General features: G+C 34.1%; 1 protein-coding gene across 2 annotated transcripts; it reads right to left on the reverse strand.

The window, feature by feature from the left end:
• Positions 1-420: 420 nt before the first annotated feature.
• On the reverse strand, positions 421-19,446 carry LOC129749147 (sodium channel protein Nach-like). Of its 2 annotated transcripts, XM_055744035.1 has the most exons (7): positions 19,153-19,446; positions 14,977-15,451; positions 14,607-14,915; positions 1,419-1,645; positions 953-1,358; positions 786-892; positions 421-716 (listed from the first exon to the last, which is right to left on the reverse strand). In XM_055744035.1, the coding sequence occupies exons 2-7, from the start codon at positions 15,411-15,413 to the stop codon at positions 586-588; spliced, it is 1,617 nt and encodes a 538-aa protein (XP_055600010.1). In that variant the 5' UTR covers positions 15,414-15,451; positions 19,153-19,446; the 3' UTR covers positions 421-585. The 2 variants fall into 2 exon arrangements, with proteins under 2 accessions (XP_055600010.1, XP_055600009.1); XM_055744034.1 differs by lacking the exon at positions 19,153-19,446 and having other exon boundaries at positions 14,977-18,617.
• Between the last annotated feature and the right edge of the window lie 7,292 nt (positions 19,447-26,738).

Genomic DNA, 26,738 nt, shown 5'->3' on the forward strand with positions numbered 1-26,738 from the left:
GTGTTCATAAGATTTTTCATTAAAAACAAAGTTTGTTGCAAGTTACCCCATTTTCTAAGGAGTGTGAAAGTCGCATGTTTTTAGAAAATTAAAAATAACTGAAGAAACCAATAATTTTTTTAACTACGCCAATTTGATACCCCAGCATCCTTAAAACTTTTGTTGCATAAAGGACACGATTAACTGTGAACATAAGTTTTTTAGAAGCCATTGAAGTTGAAAATTGTTGCATGTTGCCCCAGTTGACGGTATTAGGAGCACGTATAACCAGTATTCGATATTGGGAAAATATCCTGGTTTCCGATTTCGCTGTTACCGGCATTACTTTCCCTACAGGTGATAGCTTCAGAGTGAAACCATAAGTCAGAATAAGTAGCTACAGAATAAATCTTCAAGATTTTTTTCAATCACCTTTATTTTTTTTAGAATAAATACATAGCAACAATTTTATCAGATATTTTCCGAATTTAGTTATAACATAAAATTTTGCAAAGAATCAAATTCATCTTGTAGCTTTCACTTGAACGAACTGTATCTGTTTCCATGAAAATTAATGCGCCTTCAAGTAGGCTATAGTTCGACTGGCTACTGCTTGCGTGGTTTGTCCGAATGAAAAGCGGCATCGAACAGCAAACGGATCGAGAAAAAGTAAATCACTTCAAAACCGGTGATGATGCTGAACCCGAGAAACAGTCCCAAAATTCCACCGAATGATGCTGCAATAAACACAAGTGATAAACAAATCCAGTGAAATACTTTACAATTGCGTGAATGGAAATGGATACCTAGAACTCCAAACCAGTTCTGATAGATGTCCATGCGGTATCGAGTTGCGACCAAATCGTTGAAGTAAATGTGTACCACACTTTGGTCTTTTAGTTTGATGTCTTTACTGAAAGATTTTTCAAACAATAAATACACTCAAAAACAAATCATTTCAGACAATACTTACAAGAACGACAACGAGTTGAAGGTAACGCTTCGGTTGATTTTCCCGTACATCATTTCCACCGGATACTGGACCATCTCGCAGCTGGGCAGACAGTCGCAAACCATCGGAGGCTTTTCCATCAACTGGGTGATTGAGGAATTGTTCAGCGGAATGGCGCTCCGGAATCGTTCGACATTTTCCACCAAACAGTTGAAATCCTTGAATTCACAGTTGGCCAAAGAACCGTTGCTTGGCAAATGGAACGGCAAACATTTGCAGGCCCTAAAGATTTCCGACGCGCGACATTCGGCCATGCAATTAACGTACGAGTAACGCTGCATGACGCTCATGCGAACCTCGTTGTACTGGTAACAGTTGCGCTCGGCAGGGGCTAATGTTAACGCGTCATCTGAGGCGTAGGTTTCCTCTAGAATTTAAAAATTCATTTAAAAAACATTCCATACATGCAACAATATATTCCACATACTCGGATAAACGGCAATGAAAGATTCCGTGCCTGATGCAATGATTTTCATCTGAGCATTTTCATCCGGGAAGTCGAAGGAACTGTGTATCAGAATTTTGAACCCGGTCGTTGCGATATCTATCGAATGGTAATCCTCCAGTATTGGGTTCAGGATGAGTGAAAGTCCCGTCTTATATCCGCTGGCCATTACTCGGCGAGGTTCGTTTGGAGCGTTGCTGCTCGCTTTCCTGAAATGTATCGAGTAGTGTGCAACATGTTGAAATGTCTTTGAACTATTTTTACAGTTTCAATATGTTTTTTTTTAAATTTTTTTAAAGCTCAAGGATCCTCCGCTCACCCCCTCCATCAAACAGCTTGATTGAGCTGCCTGGTGTCGGCTCCTTGGGGCAATAAACTAACTGGCAGCAAAAATAAAAAAAATAATAGTAACTCAAGTTGGAAATTCAATTTCAAATAAATACTATCTAATATATAAAGATGAGTTGGACTATATATGTTTGTATGCACCTTATACAAATCCACACCACTTAACCGATCAGCCTGAAATTTGATACAGTTATGTGTTTGGACCATGGGAAGGTTTTAGTAATAGTTTCGAGCCCCTCCCAGCTGAGAAAAGGGACCCTACCATAGAACTTTCGTTTTTTTTCCCACAAACCAAAAGTCATGGCCCCCATTTTTCAGAACCAATTTTTTCCCTTTGGCGGGGTTGTTTTCACCATCACCATGGGTTGGGCATTCGAAACGACCATCAAGAGTTCACGTGGACTGGAAAGCTAATCAAAGCTTGCTGAGCATCAAAGATTTGAAAGGTAAAATTTTGGCGGGTGTTTTTTCCTTCTACTGTTCAAAACACGTGGTACCGGTACGAGATATTTGGATGCAATAATGAGCCTACATTTTGTATTGAAAAATACAACTATCCTGTAAAGAATATATTGACTAAAATTGTTGTGATTTTCAATGCCCCGCTGGGGGGCTTTGAGACTTTACAAGGGTATACAATGAACTGAACAGTCAACAGTGAATTGGCTTCTTCAGCTGAATAACTATTTGAACTGAATGCTGAAAAACTAATGAACCGATTTTCATAAACTCCAGCTTTTAACCAAACGTTTTCAAATTTTTAGGATTCCTTATTGAGAAAGAAAAAATCATTAGATTCAGAGTTATATGTTGAAGGCTGCAATTTTCAACGCTTTGATAGCCGCCGGGGAATCTAAATGGGGGATTAGAAAATTAATTAGATAATACAATCTGAGGTTTTAAGTTTTATACAATTCTATTTCATTGACCAATTTACTTATACTTTTTTATTTATTTTTGTTCATCAATGTGTTCAATTCTACCATCTAATTTTGAAAAAAAAAAACCGTATGGTAGGTACTGCGAGTTCAAACAAATGATTTCAAAGAATTTTAACATTTATCTCTCTTCAAAATAATTAATGGAACTCAAAAAAGACCATTTCCATAGCATTGAAATGGTTATTTCGGTTCAGAGATGATTTCTTTTCGATAACTCCAAGAAACTTTTAGTGCAACTTTCAACATTTAAGAAAAACAGTGTTAAATTAAAAAAGCGAAAAAAGCACACATACAATTGAAAACATGCCAAATGAGTCTTAATCATGGTTCAACAAGGTTAGGAGTGTTTTTAGAAATTTTTAATTAAATAAAACTTAAACATAACATTGTACAGGGAGATCATCCATCTTGAAAAGTGGGATAGTCTCCAAAATAGATTAAAATTATTTGTGATAAAGAAGAAGGAAATTATTTTGAAATTCAATTCATAATCCTCAAAACTATAAGCTTCTTCTAAAAAAATAAAATCGATAAACACAGTGAATAATCTCAATAAAAACTTTTAAAAGACTTACAAAACTTACGTGGCCAAACATGGGCCCAATTTCTTAAAATGATTAATATAAAGCTTCCAACATTTCGAAAAATCAAACGACTCATTTTGTGAACCCGAGCAAGGCCGGGTAAAATCAGCTAGTAATTACTAAATGTCAATTGGCTAAAGGTATATAAAAAAAGAAATTCAATCAAAAATGAAAGTGAGCTAAGATACATATACAAAAATGCTTACCAATGGATTTGAAATTTTAACAGAAACATAAAACCTACGTTGGGAACAAGATTTAGGATCTGATTACAACATAAGATTTACATACTAAATCAGAGTGCCAAACAGACTCAAAAATTGAGCCCAAAGAAATGAAGTGGATAAAATAGTATAAATACTTACATAAATACCTACATTTTTCATACATTTTCGATGATGATGGTATTAATTTAAAACCTTTTAACCTCAGAGGTTATTCGGGTCTGAACATAATTTTTTGAGTATGAGTAGTCTATTTTTAAATTGTGTAGATAAAAATGGCTATCTTTGTTGCGTTCATTTACAAAATTGCTTCTTAACTCTTATGCTTTTATTTGGAGCCATCAGGAATCCAGTCATAATGGCATATGGGTCACCCAAATGCTTTTACAATACTCAGTTTTTGATACGAGCCGTGGCTTTTGAAAATTACTATGATTAGGGGAGAGGAAGGCTATATGCGCATATTAAGGAAAGCACTCATTTTCTCCTATACTCCAAAAGATAGGAGTCTGAAAACTATATGCACATGAGCGGACATCTGTTTTATATACGTTAGTGAAATTTTTCTGTTTAAATCTCTTACAGTTTTTGTGAAAATAATTTTTATAATAAAAGAAGTCAAAATAGCCGATTTCCGAAACTGGCGGGCTAAATGCGCATATTTATGTTTTTAGCTATATTTCATTACCACTTGCAATATTTTGATATTATTTAATTGAAAATAGTAGAAACGGATGTTAAGCATACGTCAAGGCCGAAATTTTGGTGAAATTTTTTACATCACTAGTTCTTTTGCATGAAACATAGTTAAGTATGCCATATGGCCATATTTCAGGGTAATATTTTGTCCATATTGTATTTTTATCGGATCAGAAGGAAGTTCTTCTTTTTTCGCCGTAAGATCGTGATTTGAGCGTAGATTTCATGTTTAAATGATAGAAAGTAAAAAATTTATAAGACTAATCTATTTTTCTTGATATAGGCATTTAACCTGCCTTGATATGGGCATTCAGAACCTGTCTTTTATTCCAATATCTTATCATTTACAACTTTGCCAAAAGCTTCGATTTGTTGAATTTCCGATTTCCAGATGAATAAGAAAGAAAAACCACTAAAATTTTTGTTCACAGAATCTGAATGCACAATAATTAAAGTTCAATATATTATTACAAAACTGACAAAAATCTTGTTTGAATTTTTAAATTTTTTCGACTTTATATAATAATTTAATTTTTTTATGCCATGTGTTAAAAGCGTATTACCCTCAAACTGCACTAATTAGATATGATGAATCTCCAGCCATATCGTCAATCGGCTGTATGCGCATATTACCCAATATGCGCATATAGGAACACTTCCCCCTACACAGAGGAACAGCAAGTTTGGCACCAATGTGAAATATGCTTATGCTTATGCTTATGATACGTACACAGCCAGATCTTGTCAGCATCCCGGTGAATAGTAAAAGTACATTTACTATTCATCTTATCAAGGCCGGGCCCACTGTGCAGTATTGGACGCAGAGACAACTGGAACCAGGGGAGGAAGAAACGTGGACAACAGTACCATACGTTCCCATGATCATTTGATATTTATTCGTTGGGAGCATAGATGCTAAGATATTTCTATGCTCCTTGGTGTTGGGCCTTGCGATTCTTCCTTCAGGGGATGGAAATGAGGTTTTTCTACATGGCGTCCACAATTTAACAATATAATAATTAAAGAAATTTCTTTAACCATTATACACAGTTTAGTTATGGATCCCTGTACCTCCATCTCAGGTCATCGACCATGGTTATAGCGCCATTGCCCGCTTTTGAAAAGATTTGAAAGAGCAGAGAAATTATTAATACAGCACCAAAATCCTTAGAACTTTTCAATTCTAAAAGATTTCAGCGCCAAAAGGAATACATACACATTATGACATACTAAAAATATCAAAAGTGAAATTCTTAAAACTATTATTTATGTTTAGATTGCATAACAATGATTAAAACAACGTGCGTTGCGCGCAATACATAATATCATTAGCTGTGCGTTATTTTTCCAGTAGATATACATTGTATTTAAACAATTCGGTTGGCATCTACAAGAATTATCAGATTAATAAAAGGTCGGAAAATTATGGAAAATCAAGTGTCACGTTGTTCAGCTGTGTGATAAAAGTGGTGTTAAAAAAGAAACCTATGAAAATGTCAATGAGAAATATATGTATACATTCAAAATTCAATTTTTTTTATCGACGGTTAAATTCCATTAGGACTTGTCTATGTATCGTGTGATCATCTGACATCTGTGACATCTTTTATCTAAGAGTTGGTGAATCTCGTTTTAAGCTTTTTTTTCCCCAGTTTTAAGCTATTTTGCCTTGATAACATAGGGATGAAAGCTTAAATCTGACAAAAAAAGCCTAAATCTGAGGGATTTGCTCCACACGGATTGTATATCGTTGCCGGGATCTGCGTTTCACATAATGATAAACATGATGGTGAGTATAAAATAAAGCAGAAAGCGGAATGAAACGCACACAAGATCCATTGGCTATACGAAAAATAAAAGTAGACCGGCTCAAAACATAGCAAAACAGATGGATAGTCACACAAAAGGCAAGTGTTGAGGGTGTCAATTCTAGGGAGCTCTAGAAAACTATAAAAAATAATTATTATACATTTTTATCTAAACCACATTAAAAACACATAAATCATCTTCCAAGATGAACTAATGAAAATGGTTCTACTCTACTTAGCTTTAATTTGGTAGTGTCAGCATAAATAAGAAAATCCGTATGCCGTCCATGTAGTTGTCCGATTGATGAAAGTGAACCATTCTATTAAAACGGAATCCAACCAGAAACACATCACAGCAACCATACTTCCTTCTCCGATTTCACAATTTCTCTTCTTTCCTTATTCAAACCCCATACACATATACGACATCACAAGAAAATTTTCAGGTGCCATTTTTAAAACATAATTTCTTAAATTTTCAAATACTTCACACCAAAATATTCCTTCAAGGGCAATGCTAAGCTAACACTCTTTTCAACACATCAAAGAACCACTGCCCTGTTCACTTTTTGACTCCGCGTGATTACCAAATACAATCACCGACCGCAACAGTTTCTGTTAATTATTTTCTTCCAAAGGCCATTTCCTTTTCATTGAACCAAAGCTGGGTCACTTTAAATGATTCAGAAAATTTTCGTGTTTCAAAACACAAGGAAACACAGCACAACCCAATTCCAACGAACAACCAGGAACGCGACGACTAGCCGGGAGAATTAGAGAAAAACGACCGTCCACGATCTAGGCTCAACTCCTGATCTGGCCAAATTCACTTTGTTTAAAAAAAACCCCAGAAATAATCCTTAATTATCCATTTGAATTCAATTTTTCCGATAAATTTCTTTAAACGCAAGGAAAATCGACACGAGCGAAAAATCACGACCGCACTCCACCAAGGCTTGCTTAGATCACCAAGTTTGGCACCAATGTGAAATAATCAATTATCTCTAGTTTTGGTGATGTGCCGTTCAAAATATTTAAAATGTTTATACTCAAGTTAAATTAATAGTGTATATCTGATGTTTTAAATCAACTTATCAAACATGAAAAATCCAATTTTGAATTAACTTGTTGTTAAACATTCAATAAAAGCAAATATGTATAGCAATAAAACCAACATGCCTCACTTTTCAAAAAACAAGACGACACATCAAACACGCCATCATATGGAGAAAATTCTTACTACCATGTTTAAACATCGATGACCTGAACTACTTCTTTGGATTTCTGGTTTGGTGGGGGTGATGTTGCCAATGATGGTGATGATAATGATACTCTCAGTGACTGTAGTAAAGCAAGGATCACGCAAAATCTAGACGCATTAAAATGGGTCTATCTCGGAGCTATGTAAACGAAATAAAAATATTTTGTACTCAAAATGTAGGGTTTTTATTGCACTTCAAAGGAAAAATAGGAAAAATTATTCCGATGTGGTTTTGATGAAATTATGAGCATTTCGTCGAGTACCACTCATCATAGTTTGGACACCCTATTCGCTGACCTCAGCGGGTATTTTGTTCCACAATCTCTTCATCTCTGTTGCATCCCGAGTCGTCCTACCATTCTTCTTCATCTTCTGCTTGACAATTGCCCAAAATTTTTCGATGGGGCGGATTGAGGTCAGTTGGGTGGATTAATGTCCTTTTCGACAAAATCCACCCGTTGGCCCGATACCACTTTAGTACCTCTTTGCTGTAGTGGCAGCTTGCCAAATCTGGCGAAACCTTTTATTACTGGTCCTTTGTGAGATCTTATGTACGGAAAAAAACGTTTTTCAGGCACTCCTCCTTGTACATTTCGGAGTCCATGGTCTTGTTTTTCACAAAAACCGGGGTTTTTCGTCCGCAGCTGCAAATACCTTGCCAGATCAAACACTTTCTTGCCAACTTATCGGCAAAAACGAATTTGAACTTGGCGGGAACATCACCCCGACCAGTGGCTTTGTGAAATTTTTGGCCAGGAAACCGCCCAAAATCCATCTTCACGTACGTTTCGTCATTCATGAGGATGCATCCTTCGCACTTCTTTGGAACCTTGTTGTATAACTTCCGGGCCCGTCCTTTGGCTTCTACATTCTTCTTCAATGTCCGGTTTGGTTGCTTACTGGTCCGATAAGATCGTATTCCTTCGCGCAGACGAATCCTTCTGACGGTGTACCGGTCGGCATTAAATTTCTAGGCGATGTCATAGTCCGACTGCCCTGGGTTTACCCTGATCGTTCACACCTTCAAATGCAGTTTCCGATCCTAAGATCCTCTAGAACGCTTGGTATGAACCTGCCGATCGATAGTATGCATCTCACGGAAACGTTTGAGAACGCTGCACACGGTCGATTTGACCATCTTTAAAGATTTCGCGATTTTTGAACCCGGCCACGTCGGGTTTTTGACGTGGGTGTCCAAAATTAATTTCGTCTCGCGGCTTCCATCACGTGTAACTTATTTGGAACAAAACGAATCGTAATGAAATTTTCAGCACTGATAGAGGAAACATTTCTGGTCACATTTTGACCACCCTGGGGGGGTTATATTTTGACGCCTCATTAACAGTGGTGAATATCATCCTTAAAAATGTAAGCCTATTTTTGAAGCCTAATAACTTTTTTATGTAACTTCAATCGAAATGCAGTGTTCGGATGAAATATTTGTCATAGTTTAGGCTTCAAGAAAACCCATTTTCAAATTATATCGGCCGAAGGGGAATAGAGTTCTTGATAATAAAACTGGTTTTTCATGTTCCTCCCGAACAAAATGTCTCAAAATCCTATACAAACTTCAGGCTCGTTGAGCGTCCTCTTCCCGTGGTCCGATCTGGCTGAAATTTAGCATGCAACCTTGTACAAGGCCTAGAATCAATATTAGCCTGCAGCGCATTTCTTTCTAAGAAGGCGGGTCATTTGGTGCACTCTATTGGACATGAGTCGAGAAAAAAGTTTATGCCCATCTCATCCTCATTCCATTTGCGTTGCCAGTTGGTGAGGTTACTTTTGCGTGGAAGAAAGTTAAATTCATTGGAAGCAATCTGACACTTCGTCACTGAGAGGATAGTTGTTCGATACAAATTTATATGATCTTCTGGATTGGCTCCCCACAAAGTGCCAGTGATTTATTGGAGAAAGTTTATTCTTTGTTGACATTTTTAAGATACAAAACATGGCACTCAAAGTGCATTCCGAACCAAATAACACTCAAGATACTTAAAATACCTGGATTGAGTGATTGTACGGCCTAGAAGATGGAGCTTTGGTTGAGCTGGTCAATGCTTCCTAGAGAAAACCACCATCTTCGTTGTTTTCTGGATCTTTCTGCATGTAATGATCAATGTTCTGTAATATTTCTAAGCAAAACTTTATTGAAAAAAAAAAAAACAAACAATACCTATACTTATACTTGTGCTTATACTTATACTTATACTTATACTTATACTTATACTTATACTTATACTTATACTTATACTTATACTTATACTTATACTTATACTTATACTTATACTTATACTTATACTTATACTTATACTTATACTTATACTTATACTTATACTTATACTTATACTTATACTTATACTTATACTTATACTTATACTTATACTTATACTTATACTTATACTTATACTTATACTTATACTTATACTTATACTTATACTTATACTTATACTTATACTTATACTTATACTTATACTTATACTTATACTTATACTTATACTTATACTTATACTTATACTTATACTTATACTTATACTTATACTTATACTTATACTTATACTTATACTTATACTTATACTTATACTTATACTTATACTTATACTTATACTTATACTTATACTTATACTTATACTTATACTTATACTTATACTTATACTTATACTTATACTTATACTTATACTTTTACTTTTACTTATACTTATACTTATACTTATACTTATACTTATACTTATACTTATACTTATACTTATACTTATACTTATACTTATACTTATACTTATACTTATACTTATACTTATACTTATACTTATACTTATACTTATACTTATACTTATACTTATACTTATACTTATACTTATACTTATACTTATACTTATACTTATACTTATACTTATACTTATACTTATACTTATACTTATACTTATACTTATACTTATACTTTAACCTACCACCCCAATAAGGGTCGAACAATGCCAAATGAAATTTTCTATTCTAAACTTTTAAATTCATAATCAAATTTGAATGAACGACTAAGATGATTCAAGATGATTCAACATTGAAATCTTATCCCAGGTTCGAAATTCTGCCAAGTTTTTATTAAAAATGACTCACTTGTAGATAGCAATATATTCCCTAATAACGATCAAATTTGACTGAGCTCGCCATATTACCCTTTTTTTTCTTTTTTTGCAAAATCAAATAAAAATCTCAAATTAAACATTGGATAGAATGTTGCATTTAACTTGAACAGTTTTTGGAAGCTTGAAATACGATTAAAAATTTGTTGATGTGTTTCGATAAAACAAACCATTTTTCAATATTTTCTTCTTTATGTTTGTTGAATAATTCTTGAGTTTTGGACAAATTTGCATCGTTATGGTTCACTGGGCAGTTATCCTCATTAACATGTCGCAGAGAAAGGGAGGGTTCCTCTTCATATTTTATGGAACATTTCACATAAGAATGGCTTGATTTTCAATTGATTGTCAATAAATTGTACTTTTGGTGGAGACCCATTATCCTTACCCCACAGAATAGTACAGGTTACTCTACTTGTACATTCATTCCCTTGAAACAGTCCACTCGAAGGCATTTTTAATCAATGAGTTGGAAATCGAGATCGAGTTTTATGTGCGTATAGTTCGCTGCAAACGGGCTGTGCCACGCTACATAGGATGTTAGCTTACATCATACATTACACCACACAAATTGCATCGTTATGGTTTAAAATTTTGGAACAAATCACCTGGATTTTGTCTCTGATGAGCTAGGATTAGCTTAGATTAGAATCTGTATGGATGATCTTGTTCCAAATTTGATTACTAAATTTAAAATTCATTATCTGTGCAAAAGATTCTGTTTCTGTATTCAGTTAATTATCTAGATTTTTAATTACTTTTTAATACTTTTTTGTATTTATATTTGGTTCATGAATAGGAATAGTTTTTATTCATTATAACTGGCATCCATGACTAAGTAAAACGAATTTCACAATAAGCGCTTCCATTTTGTCCGCTAAAGGATGCTGATTCTGTCGTCTTTTAACGGTAAGGAGAATACGACTGTGGTAAATATTGGTTAAAAATACCGTCAACTGGAGCAACATGTAACACTTTTCAACTTCAATGGCTTCTTAACACCCACGACCACAGATAATCATACTCTTTATACATCAAAAGTTTTAAAGTTAGTGGGACATCGAATTGACGTAGTCATAAAAATTATTGGGGTTTCCATTAATTTTTAACTTTAAAAAAACATGCGATTTTCACTATACTTAGAAAAAGGGGTAACTTGGGGGGTTTTAGGGGTTTAACCCCCCCCCCCCCCCATGAAGATTTTTTCCAAGTAAAATTTTCACCGTAGTAACGGAAAATTACTTGATCTTAAACGTATTTGAAAATAAGTGTCAACAAGTGAGTCAGAAATTTTTCTCGCCTCCGGCGGAATTTAGTCTTATATTACCTTTTGCTTGAGGCATTTCGATCTACGACAATATTCGACGTTTGCGAAAATAACTTTGATTCTGAATTGTAATTCAATTAATCTTTTGTATAGGAACTCAAAACATGACATACAAAAACCCTACCTCTTCAGAATGTGTTTTAATGGGGAATTGTAACGAAATAAGAACAGATTTTGAGACGTACCATTTTTTTTAATTAAAAAAAATCGATTTTTCATTACAAATGTTTTGCTAATATGAATTATTCTTCAAGAAACCAATTTAAGACTAAATTTTATTTCTTGTTTTTTTTTGTTCGTGTAAATGCTCTTAAAAACTTTTTATCATCAATACTAAAAGTGCTAGACAAAATTTTATGAAAGATTCGAGTTCAAAACGCAAAAACTACCAAATCAATCATTAAAACAAACACCAAAATGCTGTTGCCTGGAGTCAATTAAATTATGTTTAAACTTATGGTGAAACGTGGCTATTTAAGAAAACCCTTCTGAAATGTTTCAAAACACTCATATTTTTTATTTTCATACACGCCACAAACGTGGTAAAGTGTCTTCAGTTAAAAAAAAATATTTTGTTTAAATTTTCAAATAAATTTACAGAATTATAAAGTACAGTTTTTCTTCAATTCTTTAATTAGTCGAATTTTTTTAGTCTAACTATTTAAATTTTATAAATAATTTATAACAAATTTATTTTAAATTCTGAACTTTTGTGTACTTTATGTGTCAGCCCTTAAATTTCAATTTTTAATAAGAAAAACAAAGTTTAAGTCTTCTGTTCTTTCCAGGACCTAATATTTCATTTGAATTTCATATTTGAAACCTGCGATTGAAAATTTAAAAAAAATTCATTTTTTTTTTTGTATAAAATCGCGTTTTATGAATCGATCATGATTTTTAAATTAATCTTAAAAAGTCTAAAAAATTCGAAGTAGCAACTTTAAACTTCATTTTAATGCGAAATGTTAACTAATTTGCTTTGTTAACTGTACTTGCTTTGTTCTTTAAATATTTACAACAAAACTTGAAACTCCTTATTATTCATTTTTTATCAGTTTTCATTGATTATTCACTAAATTACAAATTTCCCAATATTTCCTTGTCAATATTATTGAACTTGAAGTTATTGTTTTGAACTTCAAAAATGAACTTTTTAAGCCGTTTATTTTGACAACTAAAGGAATTTTTTTTATAAAAAGGTTTTTTCTCTGACTTTTATCACTGGCACTTTTCAAATAATAATAGATAAATATATTCTTCTTTCAATCAAATTTAATTAAATCATCGACCATTGAATAAATTCTCCAAAGTTGAAAATTGATTTTTTTTTCATCTATCGAAAATTCACATTTTAAATCGCGATTTAATAGTTTTTGTTCAAATTCAAAATACTATAGCAGAATTTTGTAATCAACTCTTCAGTTGAAAATGAAAAAAAAAAAATTAAATAAATTAAGATGATTAAAAATTTACAATTACTATCATTTTTCCATTTTGATTATTTTAAGTTTACTTAGAAATTCTTTTAAAATAAATTTCTAGTTCAAAATAAAGAACATCATTTTGAAAAAAAAAACATCAATGACTTACCGAAAATTTTAAACATCCATTGTGATATGATTTTAAAATTTGGTTCATGAGTGTTGGCATCATGAGTGAGAAACGACGTTAACAATTCCTTTCCTTTTTATTGTTTATTTATGGTATTGTTATTATTTTAAGCTAAATTTGAATTTTGAACCCCCCCCCCCCCCCCCCATGGACGGGCTCTTCGCACGGGTCAACAAACCATTTTCAAAATGTTATGAAGTGATCAATCACCGTTATTTTTGTATGTTTCTTAATGTTTTCTGCCTTATCGGTGAAAAGTGATGTCCATTTGAGATTCAAAAAAAATTAATGGATAGAATTTATTAGAAGCATTTTTCATCAACTTTCATTTCTTGTAATTTTCTATCTGTCTATAAAATTTAATATTCTTATGATGTTTTTAATAAATAAAATCATAATCCATCATCCAAATTAAGAAATCAGAGAAAAAATTATCTTTCAGAATTTTCATTGCTATACAAAAAATGTATTATGAAATAATAATTGGAAAAAAGAATGCAGATTTTAAAAAATCAGTGTATATATTGCAGATTTCTGATTCGGAATAAAATTTAGATTAAGGAGGATTAAATTCTAGATTCAATTTCTGCTCGTAGTTTAGTTTTAAAATTGAGACGAAAATATCAAAGTGAGGATTTCATGGAATTTTAATTGCAGGAAATTTCAGTTTTTCGAATCAAAATTACACTGATTATTGTTGACACGAATCTAAAATTTCATTTGAGTTTATTGGAGGATAAAATAAATCAGAAATGAAGCGCAAATTATATCTCTTACTTTAATTTCTGAATTTTATTTATTTTCGCAGTATTCCGTCTCACGACGACATAACTTGACGAACATAATTCCTAAAATTCATTCGGTCCATGACAACCGTTCTCCAATTTCTCGGACATCCCACATTCGCCAGCTCACGCTCCACTTCCATTTACTAAATATTTGATATAGTTTCACCAATGCTTATAATTGTTATGTTTGTAATCAAAACGGTTGAGTTTATTACTTGCTAATTTGAGTAAATACAAAAAGTTTTTGTATTATAAAAAAAACTTGTAGAACTTATTTTTGATAGTTATGATTTAGAAGAATAAAAAAACAACTAATATCAAAGAACTTAAATCTGAATAATAAGAAAGTGCAATGGCTTTACCACACAAAAAAGTTTAAAAAGTGTGTTCTAACTTACTGAACACTCTGTAGATCAAGGATGAAACTTGATAGCTCAATACTCACTTTTGCAGCCTATTACTGGACCGCATAGCAAAATGGTTGAACGAACAGCACAATCCTTCAGTGCTGTTAACCATTTCAAACAAATTGTCACACCTCCACTGGGTGCCCTTCCACATGCAACGTTCCAGCATGGTGCTGCATGGCATCGCAAACTCCCCTATTAGCTGCGGGATTTCCAAATTATTGAGTAACAGGATATCGTGCAGCAGTTGATATTCCCGAGGATCTGCTTCTTCGAGTCCTTCCACGTGCAGCAAGAATCGAAACTGAAATGCCAGTTCTTCGGCCGTCATGTTGTTGGGACGAGTCCTACAATATTCAATTAAACAAATCTCAATCTTCGTTAATGTGTCCAACTATTTAAATTTACATTTTTTGTGCCCTCTCCAGTGCCTTGCTGGCAGAAATTTTGTTCAAATTACAAATGGTGATTGCCGGAAATGGCACCCGATAGGTGTCGTAGTTGGTACTTTCGATGACGGTCACCGTGGGAGTTTCAACATTCCAGGTCCACAAAATCCACAGTAGCGTAATGGCTGTCACCAAAGCCGAACCAACAGCAATGACCCACAAAGCCCGTTCCAGTGGGCTGTACCCTTTTCGGACGATCTGACTGTATCCGTGCAACGCGGTTGCCAAACAAAGTTGATAGAGTTGATTTTTGAACCATTTCAAAACTTGCGAATCGGCCACGCTGTGCACTACGGTATCTCGGGCCGGAACACTAACCGTGGGATCCACTTGAGGACGTTCCCCCCGTTCCCGAATCGTTCGAACCACGCGTTCACTCAATCGTTTGAAGTCCATTCTGTAATTTGGTTTCAACACCAACTGCCATCAGGAGACTGAACCAGTACAAGGTTTAAGTCTGGAACCGAACTAACTCCGGTACACTGAAACTTCATCAATTATTCTTGTCGCTAATGTTTTGCAATTAGCATCTAAATTTGGTTATTGATCTACATCCTTGGGGCCCACAATAAATCGATGCATTAACATTGAAGTTTGCTTTCCGATTGCTTATCATGTTCCGAGCTGAATCAAGTTCATGGTTTGAAAATTTGAGTAGTAGTTTTATAAAAAGATTGGATGTATGTATGTATGTATGTATGTATAATCCATCCAACGACCCCCTGAGCTGGCAGGTATGTTATGCAAAAGAGCCAATGTTAATCTATTTGATTAACATTGTTCAATCGCGGGTGCTGGTGGTGTTAGCTCTATTGAAATTCCAGTAACCCATTTCAGAATGGCAACTGCACATCCCGAGGCTACTTTCATTGCCAATAAGCCCCGCCCAATCATAGCTGCATGACCAATTGGGTCATGTAATTATGATTAGACTTTCCATATTTTATTGTTGACATATCCAGATACAAATTAAATATAATTGTCTAACTATATAGAATTTGCACCCTAATATGTCCAATAAAAGATTGACACGTATTTAGTTGATGGTTTTATTCATTTATGATTTTCATAAAGATATAAAAAATAATGAAAAATAGATTTATGAAGAAAATACGTCAGTGCTGATCAGACCTGTGATAAAAGTATCGTTAGTTATTTTGAAAATGGTTGAAAATATAGTATCGCTTGCGAAGACCATCCATGCTCCGACACTACCTGATGGAATAAAAGGTAAATATTCATATTACCTGTTATGTTATTGTTATGTTTATTTATTTTATAATTATATAATTTAATTATATATTTAAATTATTGTTGTATGTATGTATGTATGGTAGCCACCTTGGGTGCATGGTTGTAGCACAGTTGCGGCTAATATAATTGTATAATTAACGTACGCATAATTGTAACATTTTTTATGAAATATCGATAAATATTCTGTAGAAAGCGTATGAATTAAACATTTTATAAAATCGAAGATATGATACTGGAAACTGGAACCGAAACTGCAAACAAAATTAAATTCAAGTCAAAATAACTATTCGATATCGAGTTTTGAAAAAGGGCTAGTGCGCTAAATACAAACAGAGTTATCAACTTTGTGAAAAAGTTAGTTTGCAGATTAATATTTTGAACAATCAAAACAAATTAATACTTTCGCTGGAAAGACCTAGAGCCGAACGGGTTTTTATTTGGAAACAGTGATGGTGTCGCATTCGTCGTATTCAAAATTCGATACAGACATGACATATATATGATTTTCTATTAGTATGTTGCAGCATTTTAAAACTACAAACGGAAACAAAAATAATACAGAACAATCTTCGAAAGCCTGAATGAATGATAAGCTGTAAGTAAAAAATTGTGTTTGTACATAAAAATGTTGTTGAAAATTAATAATGGCGAGTTCGTCCGTGATGGGCTGTTTTTATAATTTGAGACTCATACAAGATAAATAAGCGCTTTTCTTTAATCATCGTAGTTGTGTGTCAATAAACTTCACTTCTAAGAATGAAATAATGCGGTTTATTAAGAAACTATGATTAAAAATATGAGTGGATGAAACCTAAAATGAGGAAATTTCATGGAATAATGAGATTTTTCAATTAAGAATATAACGAAACTATTTTCAGTTAAATTACAATCAGCTGAAAATAAACATCACATTAGTAAAATTAAATTGAAATATATAAGTCTTGGTTATCAAAGGCTTCTTGTAGTTAAAATGATTATGTATTCACAATTTTTAACTTTGACCACATGACACTACGGCTGAAAGATTTATCAGATTGGTCCAACCTACATTACTTATTCACACGACTAACAGACACATCCAGATTTTCCTGACTGCAATCCGCAGAGTTTATTTTGAAATCCGCAGAATAATTCTAACAACTTGTTTCTAAAAAAGCACCTAAAATAACATAAACACACCATCAATGGTTCAATGAATTGCAGTATCGATGCACATAATAAAAACCAATAACAATTTAAATTATATTGTTATCAAATAAAAGGAAATTTCAAGTAATGTACAACAATATCACAGAGTATAATGGTATCAAAGTTTTTACAAGGTTGTAATTTATCAATAAACATATTTGTGTCCGGATGGCTCTTCCTCATTCCCGTCAAAAAACTCAATAAAAAAAACTTTATACGAACAGAGAGACTTTTTGGTAAAGCTGGTCAAATAAAAACTATGGAAATTAAATTTATTAATTACTTCCTGTAGATAATTCCTATGGCTGAAATTTAAATATTGGTTGGTTTCACTAAATATTATCATTCATTCCGCAATATTCTTTATTATAATATATTTGTTGTTACGATATGACGTGACTAGCGACCTTAAAATATCTGCTGATAGTTATTTATGCATAATAACACAAACGCATAGCTCGTAGGTTTTGCCTTCGAAACAAACGCTTGGTGTCGAATGTGTAAAAGCAATAAGCAAGTATGAAGCAAGGAATATTTAAAGGAGGTAGTGTCGAGGCAGCCCTGCTTTAGTATTAGTACATACTGCGACATCACAATCACGAAAAATCTGTTAATTTACTAGGAAATTTGCCTTTTTCGTTGATAATCTGAAGAATTTGCTGGAGATGTTCCACTTTTTATACCTGTTATTCCAGAAGGATTCTTGCTCTTTAAGATCGGTATGAAAAAAGTTGGATTTTCGAGTAATTTTTGTATGAAATAGACCATCGAAGTTAGACAAAATGGTGGATTTTGCCTACTCAAATTTGCAAAACTTTAAAATTAGTTCAAAGTCTTCCATGAAAATGATCAAGTCAGTGCAGTTTATGATCCTTATTACAAAAAAGTTATCAAAAACAAACTTTTATACAAAACCACAATTATTTATTGGTACTTTAGTAAATTGAGTTAACAATCATCAATTGATGTTAATTGTTCTACATAAGAATTGAATATGGTAAACCAATTAGGTAAAAATCATTACAATCAGTTGAACACTCAATAACTACCAGCTAGACCTTTTTAAAGTAGATTTTTTCTTCGTTTTTGAACGTTTTAGCTTCAAGATGACATTGCGTTCATTATTAAAATGAGAAAAAAAACATAATGCAATCTTTAAAGGACCAGACAATTTCATAACATAGTGAAACAGGCTTACAACACAATAAAAATGAAATTGGAACTCATGGAAACATGTTTTTCTTCGAAATTTCTGCCATTCGCATATAAATTCTCGATACATTCGTTTTTGTGACGTCACAAAAAAAATCCAATATGGCTCTCGACACTACCTTATTTAAATATTCCTTGAGTATGAAGATTAATAAACTAACAGCCGCACGCACACCTAGATGATAATCAGAGAAAAAAGATCAAACGAATTGGAAATTTCTCACCAAATTATGAATTGCAATGCCTGCTATGATGAAATTCGCCTTCTTCCAGTAACTGCCAAGCTGTTCTAGCAAACGCTTCGGGAACAGATGTATCCCACAATTCTCAGCAAACACAAAAAATTGATTAAGGAGCATCTACACCATCCAAACCAAACTTTCACTCTATCAATGCTTTCAAAGTTTTGTCTAACAGACTCGCCGTGTATAAGCACTCTTCGAGCAATTAATGCTGCTTATGTCGCTGCATAGGCACTCACACAATCACACGAGAATAGTAGAGGTACGCAAGTCCTAAGAAAATTAACTTCAATGAGATTTCCCATTCACCGTAGGAAATTGATTGAAAATCACACGATCGCGGTTGCGTAACAAAAACAAAACCCCTTAAGCACTAAAATTCATTTTTTTCCCTCCTCCACCTTCCATCCTGATCAAATTTCTTCCTCAGCCATGCCAAGTCGAGAAAATTCACTTCCATCTTTCGAGGCACACATTGATGAAAATTTCTTCTTCTAAGAATCTCCGCTTTCATAACTATTTCACACCAATTCTCTCACTAGTTCTATCATATTGAATTGATGAAACCAGGCAATTTATTCAGCATCACTTATTCATCCAACCATTCGGATAAATTTTTATAATAAAACATATATTCAACACTTTTTACGACCGAATTCATAGCGTAAATGAGAATCAAACCGAACCGCACGGCATCAAAGACGCAACTCCAGTTTTATAAAAAGATTGGATAGCCTCATAAAACAACGGTTGTTACTTGGGTATTCAAAAGTTTTTATTTCAAAGTGGTGTGATTAACCCTCTAAAACCCAACCCTCTCCAATGACAACTGAATTACAAGTAGTTGTCGAAATATGCTACAGCTTAGAGAATCTTAAAAAAATAGGTGATAACTGGAAATGTACCTACCTATTTTTCGAAAAATTTTCATTTTTGTTAGCCTTAAAAATCCATGGTCCAAGTGTTTTTCAATCTAAAAAAGATAGGTAGTTTAGTTTAAGAGTTGCAACCATTCAAGATTGTAAGTTAGGAAAGTGAGATGAAACATAAACGCCGTCTATAGGTGGGGTTGGGAAAAATCGACAACAATGAATTATTTCTATTATTAATGGAGCTATTTAAACAAAAACTATATTTCAAATATAACAATGAGTCTTTCTTAAAGTAATTCAAAATTTAGAAAAGTTAATAATTGAAGTGAAGAAAACTGTACTGAATGAGTAGGTATAGGGTATTTGCTGACATTTTTGAAGTCTTTCGATTGTTTACAATCGGGATTGAAATGCCAAATTTTCATGACCATGATCTTTTTGTTAAATTGAAAGTGATTGGTAAGCAATGCCGGCAACCGATGACAGTGTAATCGCTTTGCGAATAAAAAAACAGATTTTTTCAGAGTGTGCTGTCTATTTGTCTGTGGTATCATTCTAGGTTAGGCGTCACCCCTAGCCATCAATATTGTTTTTGGTTTTAGTTGTCCAACTGTAAGAAAACTAAAAAAAATTAGCAAGATTCAAACCTACGACCAGCAGCGCGAAAGTTGGGAATGCTACCTCAACTCCCCTCAGCTGGTTTTTTTTTTGAAAGAATATAATTCTTCCAATTCTATCCATAAACTCTTAAGATGCTGTTTAGCTTTCCCCCAAAAAAACGTACTGAGCATCTGTTTTTTTATTCATTTTGGATTTCCGTATGGGATTCTTTTATTTTTATAGTACGATGACAAAATCATACTATCAGTTTTCTTCTATATTGTGTCATATGTAAGATTACTTACGCTCTGTAAGATAGACTCCAATCCACTGTTAAAGGGTGATACGGTCAAAATTTGGTCAATATCATTTTGACGTATTTCTTTCAATTTTGCATTTAAAAAACCTGAACACCCCTTATTTTGAAGGTGTGTGTGTGTGTAGAATGTTGCTCCTATTTTGATTTTGGGATTCACTCTTCATTTTTAAAAATGCCGTCCAAGGAAGAAGAGCAGCGTATCAAAATTTTTCTCGTGCATCACGAAAATCCGAGCTACTTGCACGCAAAGCTGGCAAAATCGCTAAAAGTTGCCAAATCAACCGTTACAAATGTAATTAAAGTGTTTGGGGAACGTTTATCGACAGCCAGGAAGTCTGGATGGGGGGAAATCGAAAACCTGAAGCCGCTGAGACGACAAAGAGAGTGGCCGGTAGTTTCAAGCGAAACCCTAACCTCTCTCTCCGAGATGCCGCAAATAAGCTGGGTGTATCGCCTACAACCGTGCTTCGAGCCAAAAACGAGCCGGACTATCGACTAACAAGAAGGTAGTGACTCCAAATCGCGATGATAAACAAAATACGACGGCCAAAGCGCGATCCAGGAGGCTGTACACGACGATGCTGACGAAGTTTGACTGCGTGGTAATGGACGACGAAACCTACGTCAAAGCCGACTACAAGCAGCTTCCGAGACAGAAGCTTTATACGGCAAAAAGAAGGGGAAAGGCAGCAGATATTTTCAAGCACATGAAACTGTCAAAGTTTGCGAAGAAATATCTGGTTTAGCAAGCCATCTGTACCTGCTTGAAAAGCAGCATTTTCTTAGCTTCCGGGACTGTCAACCAAGAAATTCACGTGAAAGAGTGTTTGAATAAACGTCTGATGCCTTTTCTGAAGAAACACGGTTGTTCCGTACTGTTTTGGCCGGATTTGGCATCTTGCCATTACGGTAAAAAGGCCATGGAGTAGCACGCCGCCAACAACGTGCAGGTGGTTCCCAAGGACAGGAACGCTCCCAACACGCCAGAGCTCCGCCCAATTGAGAAATAGCTATTGTCAAGCGGAACCTAAAGAAGACCAAAAAAACTGCTAAGGACGAGCAGCAGTTTAAGGCAAACTGGCTTTCTGCGGCGAAGAAGGTGGACAAGGTGGCTGTACAAAATCTGATGGCAGGGGTTAAGCGTAAGGCCCGGCAATTCGGATTTGGAAAAGCGGAAGCCTAACTGAATATTTTTCCTGAATTTTATACTAATTAAACTTGAAAAAGAATTTTTTTTTGAATTTTTAAATAAACGATTTCACCGATTTACACGTGTTTTCCCTTGACCAAATTTTGACCGTATCACCCTTTAAGGGTATCAAAACGGGGTTTTCATAATAAATTTCCGGGAATTCTCATTACTTACACAATGAATAATTTTTAATGTAAATAAAACGGGCTGAAAATTTAAACACTCTACAATAAGCTTGACAGATTACCCGGTTGTTCAATACAAAATTTTCGTTAAATCGTTTTCGGATTTCGTTGAAAAAGGCCCGGATTTAAGTTTGTTACTTAATTTATCAGCCTGAGGGAAGTAGGTGATGGTTAAGTTGGTATCGCACGTGTTTTTTTGCTCCGTCACGGTTAAAATTAAATTTTTGAACTTTAAAAAAGTTTGTCATTATGAAATTGTGGTTTTCTTTTGGGATTGGTGAACAAAGCATAGCATTTAATTGCATGTTTCATTGCACGTGTAAAAAAATGTAAACCAAAATCGAAAAAAAATCGAAGGATTCAGAATAATATGAGGCAAAATACCTCAGTTTTATTTTTTTCTATCGAAACATGTCCGTCAGGGTATTCTGTACAGAACAGGTAAAAAAACCATCACCTCATTTTCATTACATAAATACCAACGGTTTGCACAATAATAATGTTTATTTTCAGGTCAACTTTCCAAGTAATGGTTACTGCACTTAAATAGCAGCAAATTTCGCCAAAACAGGCTCACAGTGCTAAGAGAGGACATAAAAGCTTTATGATAAACATTTATGAATTTTACCTGGGCTGTATCCGGGTTAATTCTGAATATTATTAAAACTTTTCACTTTTCAATCATTATTATTGAAATATCCGTTGGCTAAGAGATTCTAATACATATTTCTTCCCTACTTTTGAAATCAAGATCTTAAAAAAATTTAGGTGCTTAAATTGAACACAGTAACTACAGAGTTTCTTTATTTATTTTCCATCCCAATTTCAGACTTAGCCTTGAAATTCGTATTGAATTTTATCATCTACTGATGTAAATATCCTGAATTCAGCATATCATTTTCCAAATGATCATTCTCAAATTATCATAAAAACGATCTCATAGATGAGTTGCTTATATCATTGAAAGATTCTTTTAACGTGAATATTTCTATGGTTTTAATCTTATCTTTTTCCAGATTCAATTCATTGATATTTTGAAGTCTTGTGTTGTTTCTTCAGTTACTGAAGTTCAGTTTCATTTTTTTTCTGAATTTTGAGAACTCATGATTTTTGTTTAAGATACTAAACTCATTTGGATTCCTTATCTGACTTTTTTCAATGATAACTGATTCTGTGTTTTAAACCTTAAATCTCTAATCTGACTCTTTTTAATCGATCATTTTTGCACATTTTTGGCTTCGAGAGCATTGAATGATACTTTGGCCACATTTAAAATAAAAATTTGATAACATTTTTTATCTGATGAAAATGATGTTCATAAACATCTCATGAATAGGTTTTTTTTGTATTTCAAAGAAATAAAATTGAAATTCACATTTGATGCAATTTCTGATTTGGCTATGATTGTAGCTTTGAATCTCTTTTTTTTTTAATTTGACTTATATTTTGTTTCTCAAAACTTGATTTGAAATTATGATTTAGATTTGAGACACTGAATGGTGGTTTTAAATATAACATGATTTTACGTATTGAATTTTTAAACTCTTATTTGTGTATCTCTATGAAATTTGAATTTGAACATTTTGGTTTTTTTTTATTTTGAATTCTTTTTTTTCAAATCTTCATGATACTTTCCAATTGTCATAAGATAAATATTTCTCGATGAAGCAAAACCAAACGATCAATCATGGAATGAAAATCATTTAGAATATCTATCCGGCCATTTATCTAAATCAGAGTATTTTATTTGGTAAAAAGGGCTTTCATTTTTGAAAAATTTCTAAACTTCTAAAATTTATTCATTAAGGATATAGGAAGCGATGATACAATTCTTTGCCTAATTCGAGAACTTATCCAAGAAATGGAATCAAATTTCACATATAAAAGTTTTACGGTACCAGAAACGGTGGTATTTTCACCACCCTTCTCCCAATGAGTTTGATGGTGGGAGGGCCCTTATATAATTTTATTGGCATAACTTAAAAATTAATCAAGCAAATGGAATCAAATTTGGTATGGAAAGGTGTTTGGGTACGAGATATGTTTCTAAGATTGTTATAAAACCTTCCGCCTTGCAAAAAAGCGAGGGAAGAAAAGGGTTCCATATAATTTTGATGAATAGCTTAAGAACTTATCAACCAATGGAACATCAAGTAGTGGGGTTGGAAGAAGATAGGGCATTTTTAAGTATTAATCGAATTCTTATCAATCAAATGGGACTATCTTTTATGAGAGAGGTTTTTTGCATACGAATAAATTGAAACCCTTAATTTTTTCAGGACGAATTAGGAAAGGAGACAAGTTTTTTTTTTCATTATCAAACAAATGGACATTAACATGCGGTGAGAGTGACGTTATTTAGATACCAACAATGTTTTTAGTGGAAGTTCGTGGGCCCTTCCCACTTTAAAAGAGGAGAAAGTGGAAAATCCATACCAATAAAAAATACATTTGGCATAATAAGGGAATTCATACAAACACATAGTAAAAATTCAGATCCTGAAGAATTAATTGAAAGATCAAGTTAGAATAACTAAGATGAAATCATTTTTATTTCAAAATAGCTGTTTCTGATGTGATGAAATAGATTTAAAATGACACCCACAAATAAACTTTAAAATTTAGATAATTTTAACAACTTCATCTATGTTTGCAAGGTGTAGCAAAGCACCATGTGCCGCCATGAACCTGACCATGGGATTCTCGCTCGTCAGAAGCTCCTCTGCAAAATATACCATCGAAGCTGGAGAAAACCATCCGGATCGATTAATGCCACCTCCTATAGCTACGCCATAATTTGGTGGATTGAAGGACACCTTGAGACCTATAATTTGGTTTCCGGTTGTACTTTTATGAGAGTAAATTTCTGCTGCCTCATGTTCGTTGGCCAGTTGGAAAAGTTTGTCGTAGATGGTTTTAAGTTCATTTTCGTCTATTGACTCAGCTGACAGAGCTCCGATAACTAAGCCAAAAGATAGCAATAAAATCATAGCTCGCTCCATAGTACCGATCGATACTCAGTTGTTCTCAGCGTTCAAACTTGTTGATTGATGCTTCCAGTGCGGGTTTAAATAGTTATCTTAACGCAAATAAAAATTGTTAGGAAATTTATGCTCACACACGACACTCATTGGCAGTAAATGTTTATCTCATAGTTATATTGAAAGTTTTCATGGACTTTTTGGTACCATTAAGTGCAGGTTTAGTTTTTTAAGATTCAGATAACAACTTTAGAGTTCCAAGATAAATTAATAACTTTTTAATAACCTTGAATTCTGTGAGGCAATCCGGAAACTGGCAACTTTTTTTCGCACTGAACATTTTATTATACGCGAGTTATTTTTGCGTTACTTTCGTTGGGTAATTTGAAAATTTTGTATTTTATCACATTGGGGACCAAATACAAAAATTATCATTTTTTTTTAATTACCGCGCATGTGAAACTATTAAAAGCATAACTCAATCGTCATACATTTACTAATAAAACTCATATTTAGATCCTCAGGTTGTAGCAAAATCAAGGTTTCTTCCGCAATCGAACAAAAATCAAACCATATTGAAATGTGTTATAGAATACACTGGAAAATCTTCTTTTAATAGCTGGAAAAAACCACAACTGTATAATTAATACTCATCCTATATCCAGCCACTTAACCAAACAGCTTAAAATTCGCGTTTATAAATAACGCTAAGAAATCCAGTGAAAAACTGAAATTATTCAAGTGCATGACACGCGAATTCCATTCATGATGTCCACTTGCTTGACTGCTGATTAGAAAATTTTTCTAACAGCGAAGTATTGTCGTATAACCTTCACACAGTAGGGTGGTCAAAAAAAGCTATATGTTTGGGTATCAAAAACGTTACGGTCAATAGTCTGATAGTTGGGTACCACCGATACTGTGATGCCGTATTTTTGATTTTTTAGCCAGTCAAGCCTCATACCAGAATTGATTATTTTTAATAAGCAAAAAACTAAATGGGCTGGTAAACGGTGGATAATGTGCAACACGAGACCCCATAGTGGTCATATCACCTCTTATTCACAACTCCTATCTCCACCTATCACCACCTCCCCGTGGTGCCGGCTGGGATACGAGTAACCTAAGCGGAGATCGGGTGCCCAACCGCGGTGGATGCTTTGGTCGCATGCAGACTGAGAAGGTGGCCGCACGCGTCTGCTCCCCAGGTCAGGGGCGGCGTGCAACAACAACCGAGCGTCTATTCTCCAGGTCAGGGGCGGCTCAAGCAGCGTCTGTCTCGCAGCGAGCGGCTGAATCTATGAAATGCGGCTCCCGCCAGCTAAGTCCAAGATGGCTACCCCATCGCGGAATAGGGATTTTAGGCTAACAACCTACTGCTCCTGATATTTTTGTATTGTTACGGAAACTGAGAGAAGAAATAACCAAATTGGAACTTTGGCAACGACCTTTAGCATGAAAACACGGACTAGAATAGGAACTTGGAATGTTTTGACCCTTGCCCAGCCAGGTAAGCTGGCTCAACTTGCTAGAGAAGCTAGCCGCCTCAAGCTAGAGATATTGGGACTGAGCGAAGTCCGTTGGCCTAACACTGGAGAACACAAGACACAGTCCGGGCAAGTACTGCTTTACTCTGGCATAGGAGTTGGTTTCCTATTAAGCCCGCAGGCCCATGC

The sequence above is a fragment of the Uranotaenia lowii genome, chromosome 2, assembly GCF_029784155.1.
Source record: "Uranotaenia lowii strain MFRU-FL chromosome 2, ASM2978415v1, whole genome shotgun sequence".
NCBI classification, from domain to species: domain Eukaryota; kingdom Metazoa; phylum Arthropoda; class Insecta; order Diptera; family Culicidae; genus Uranotaenia; species Uranotaenia lowii.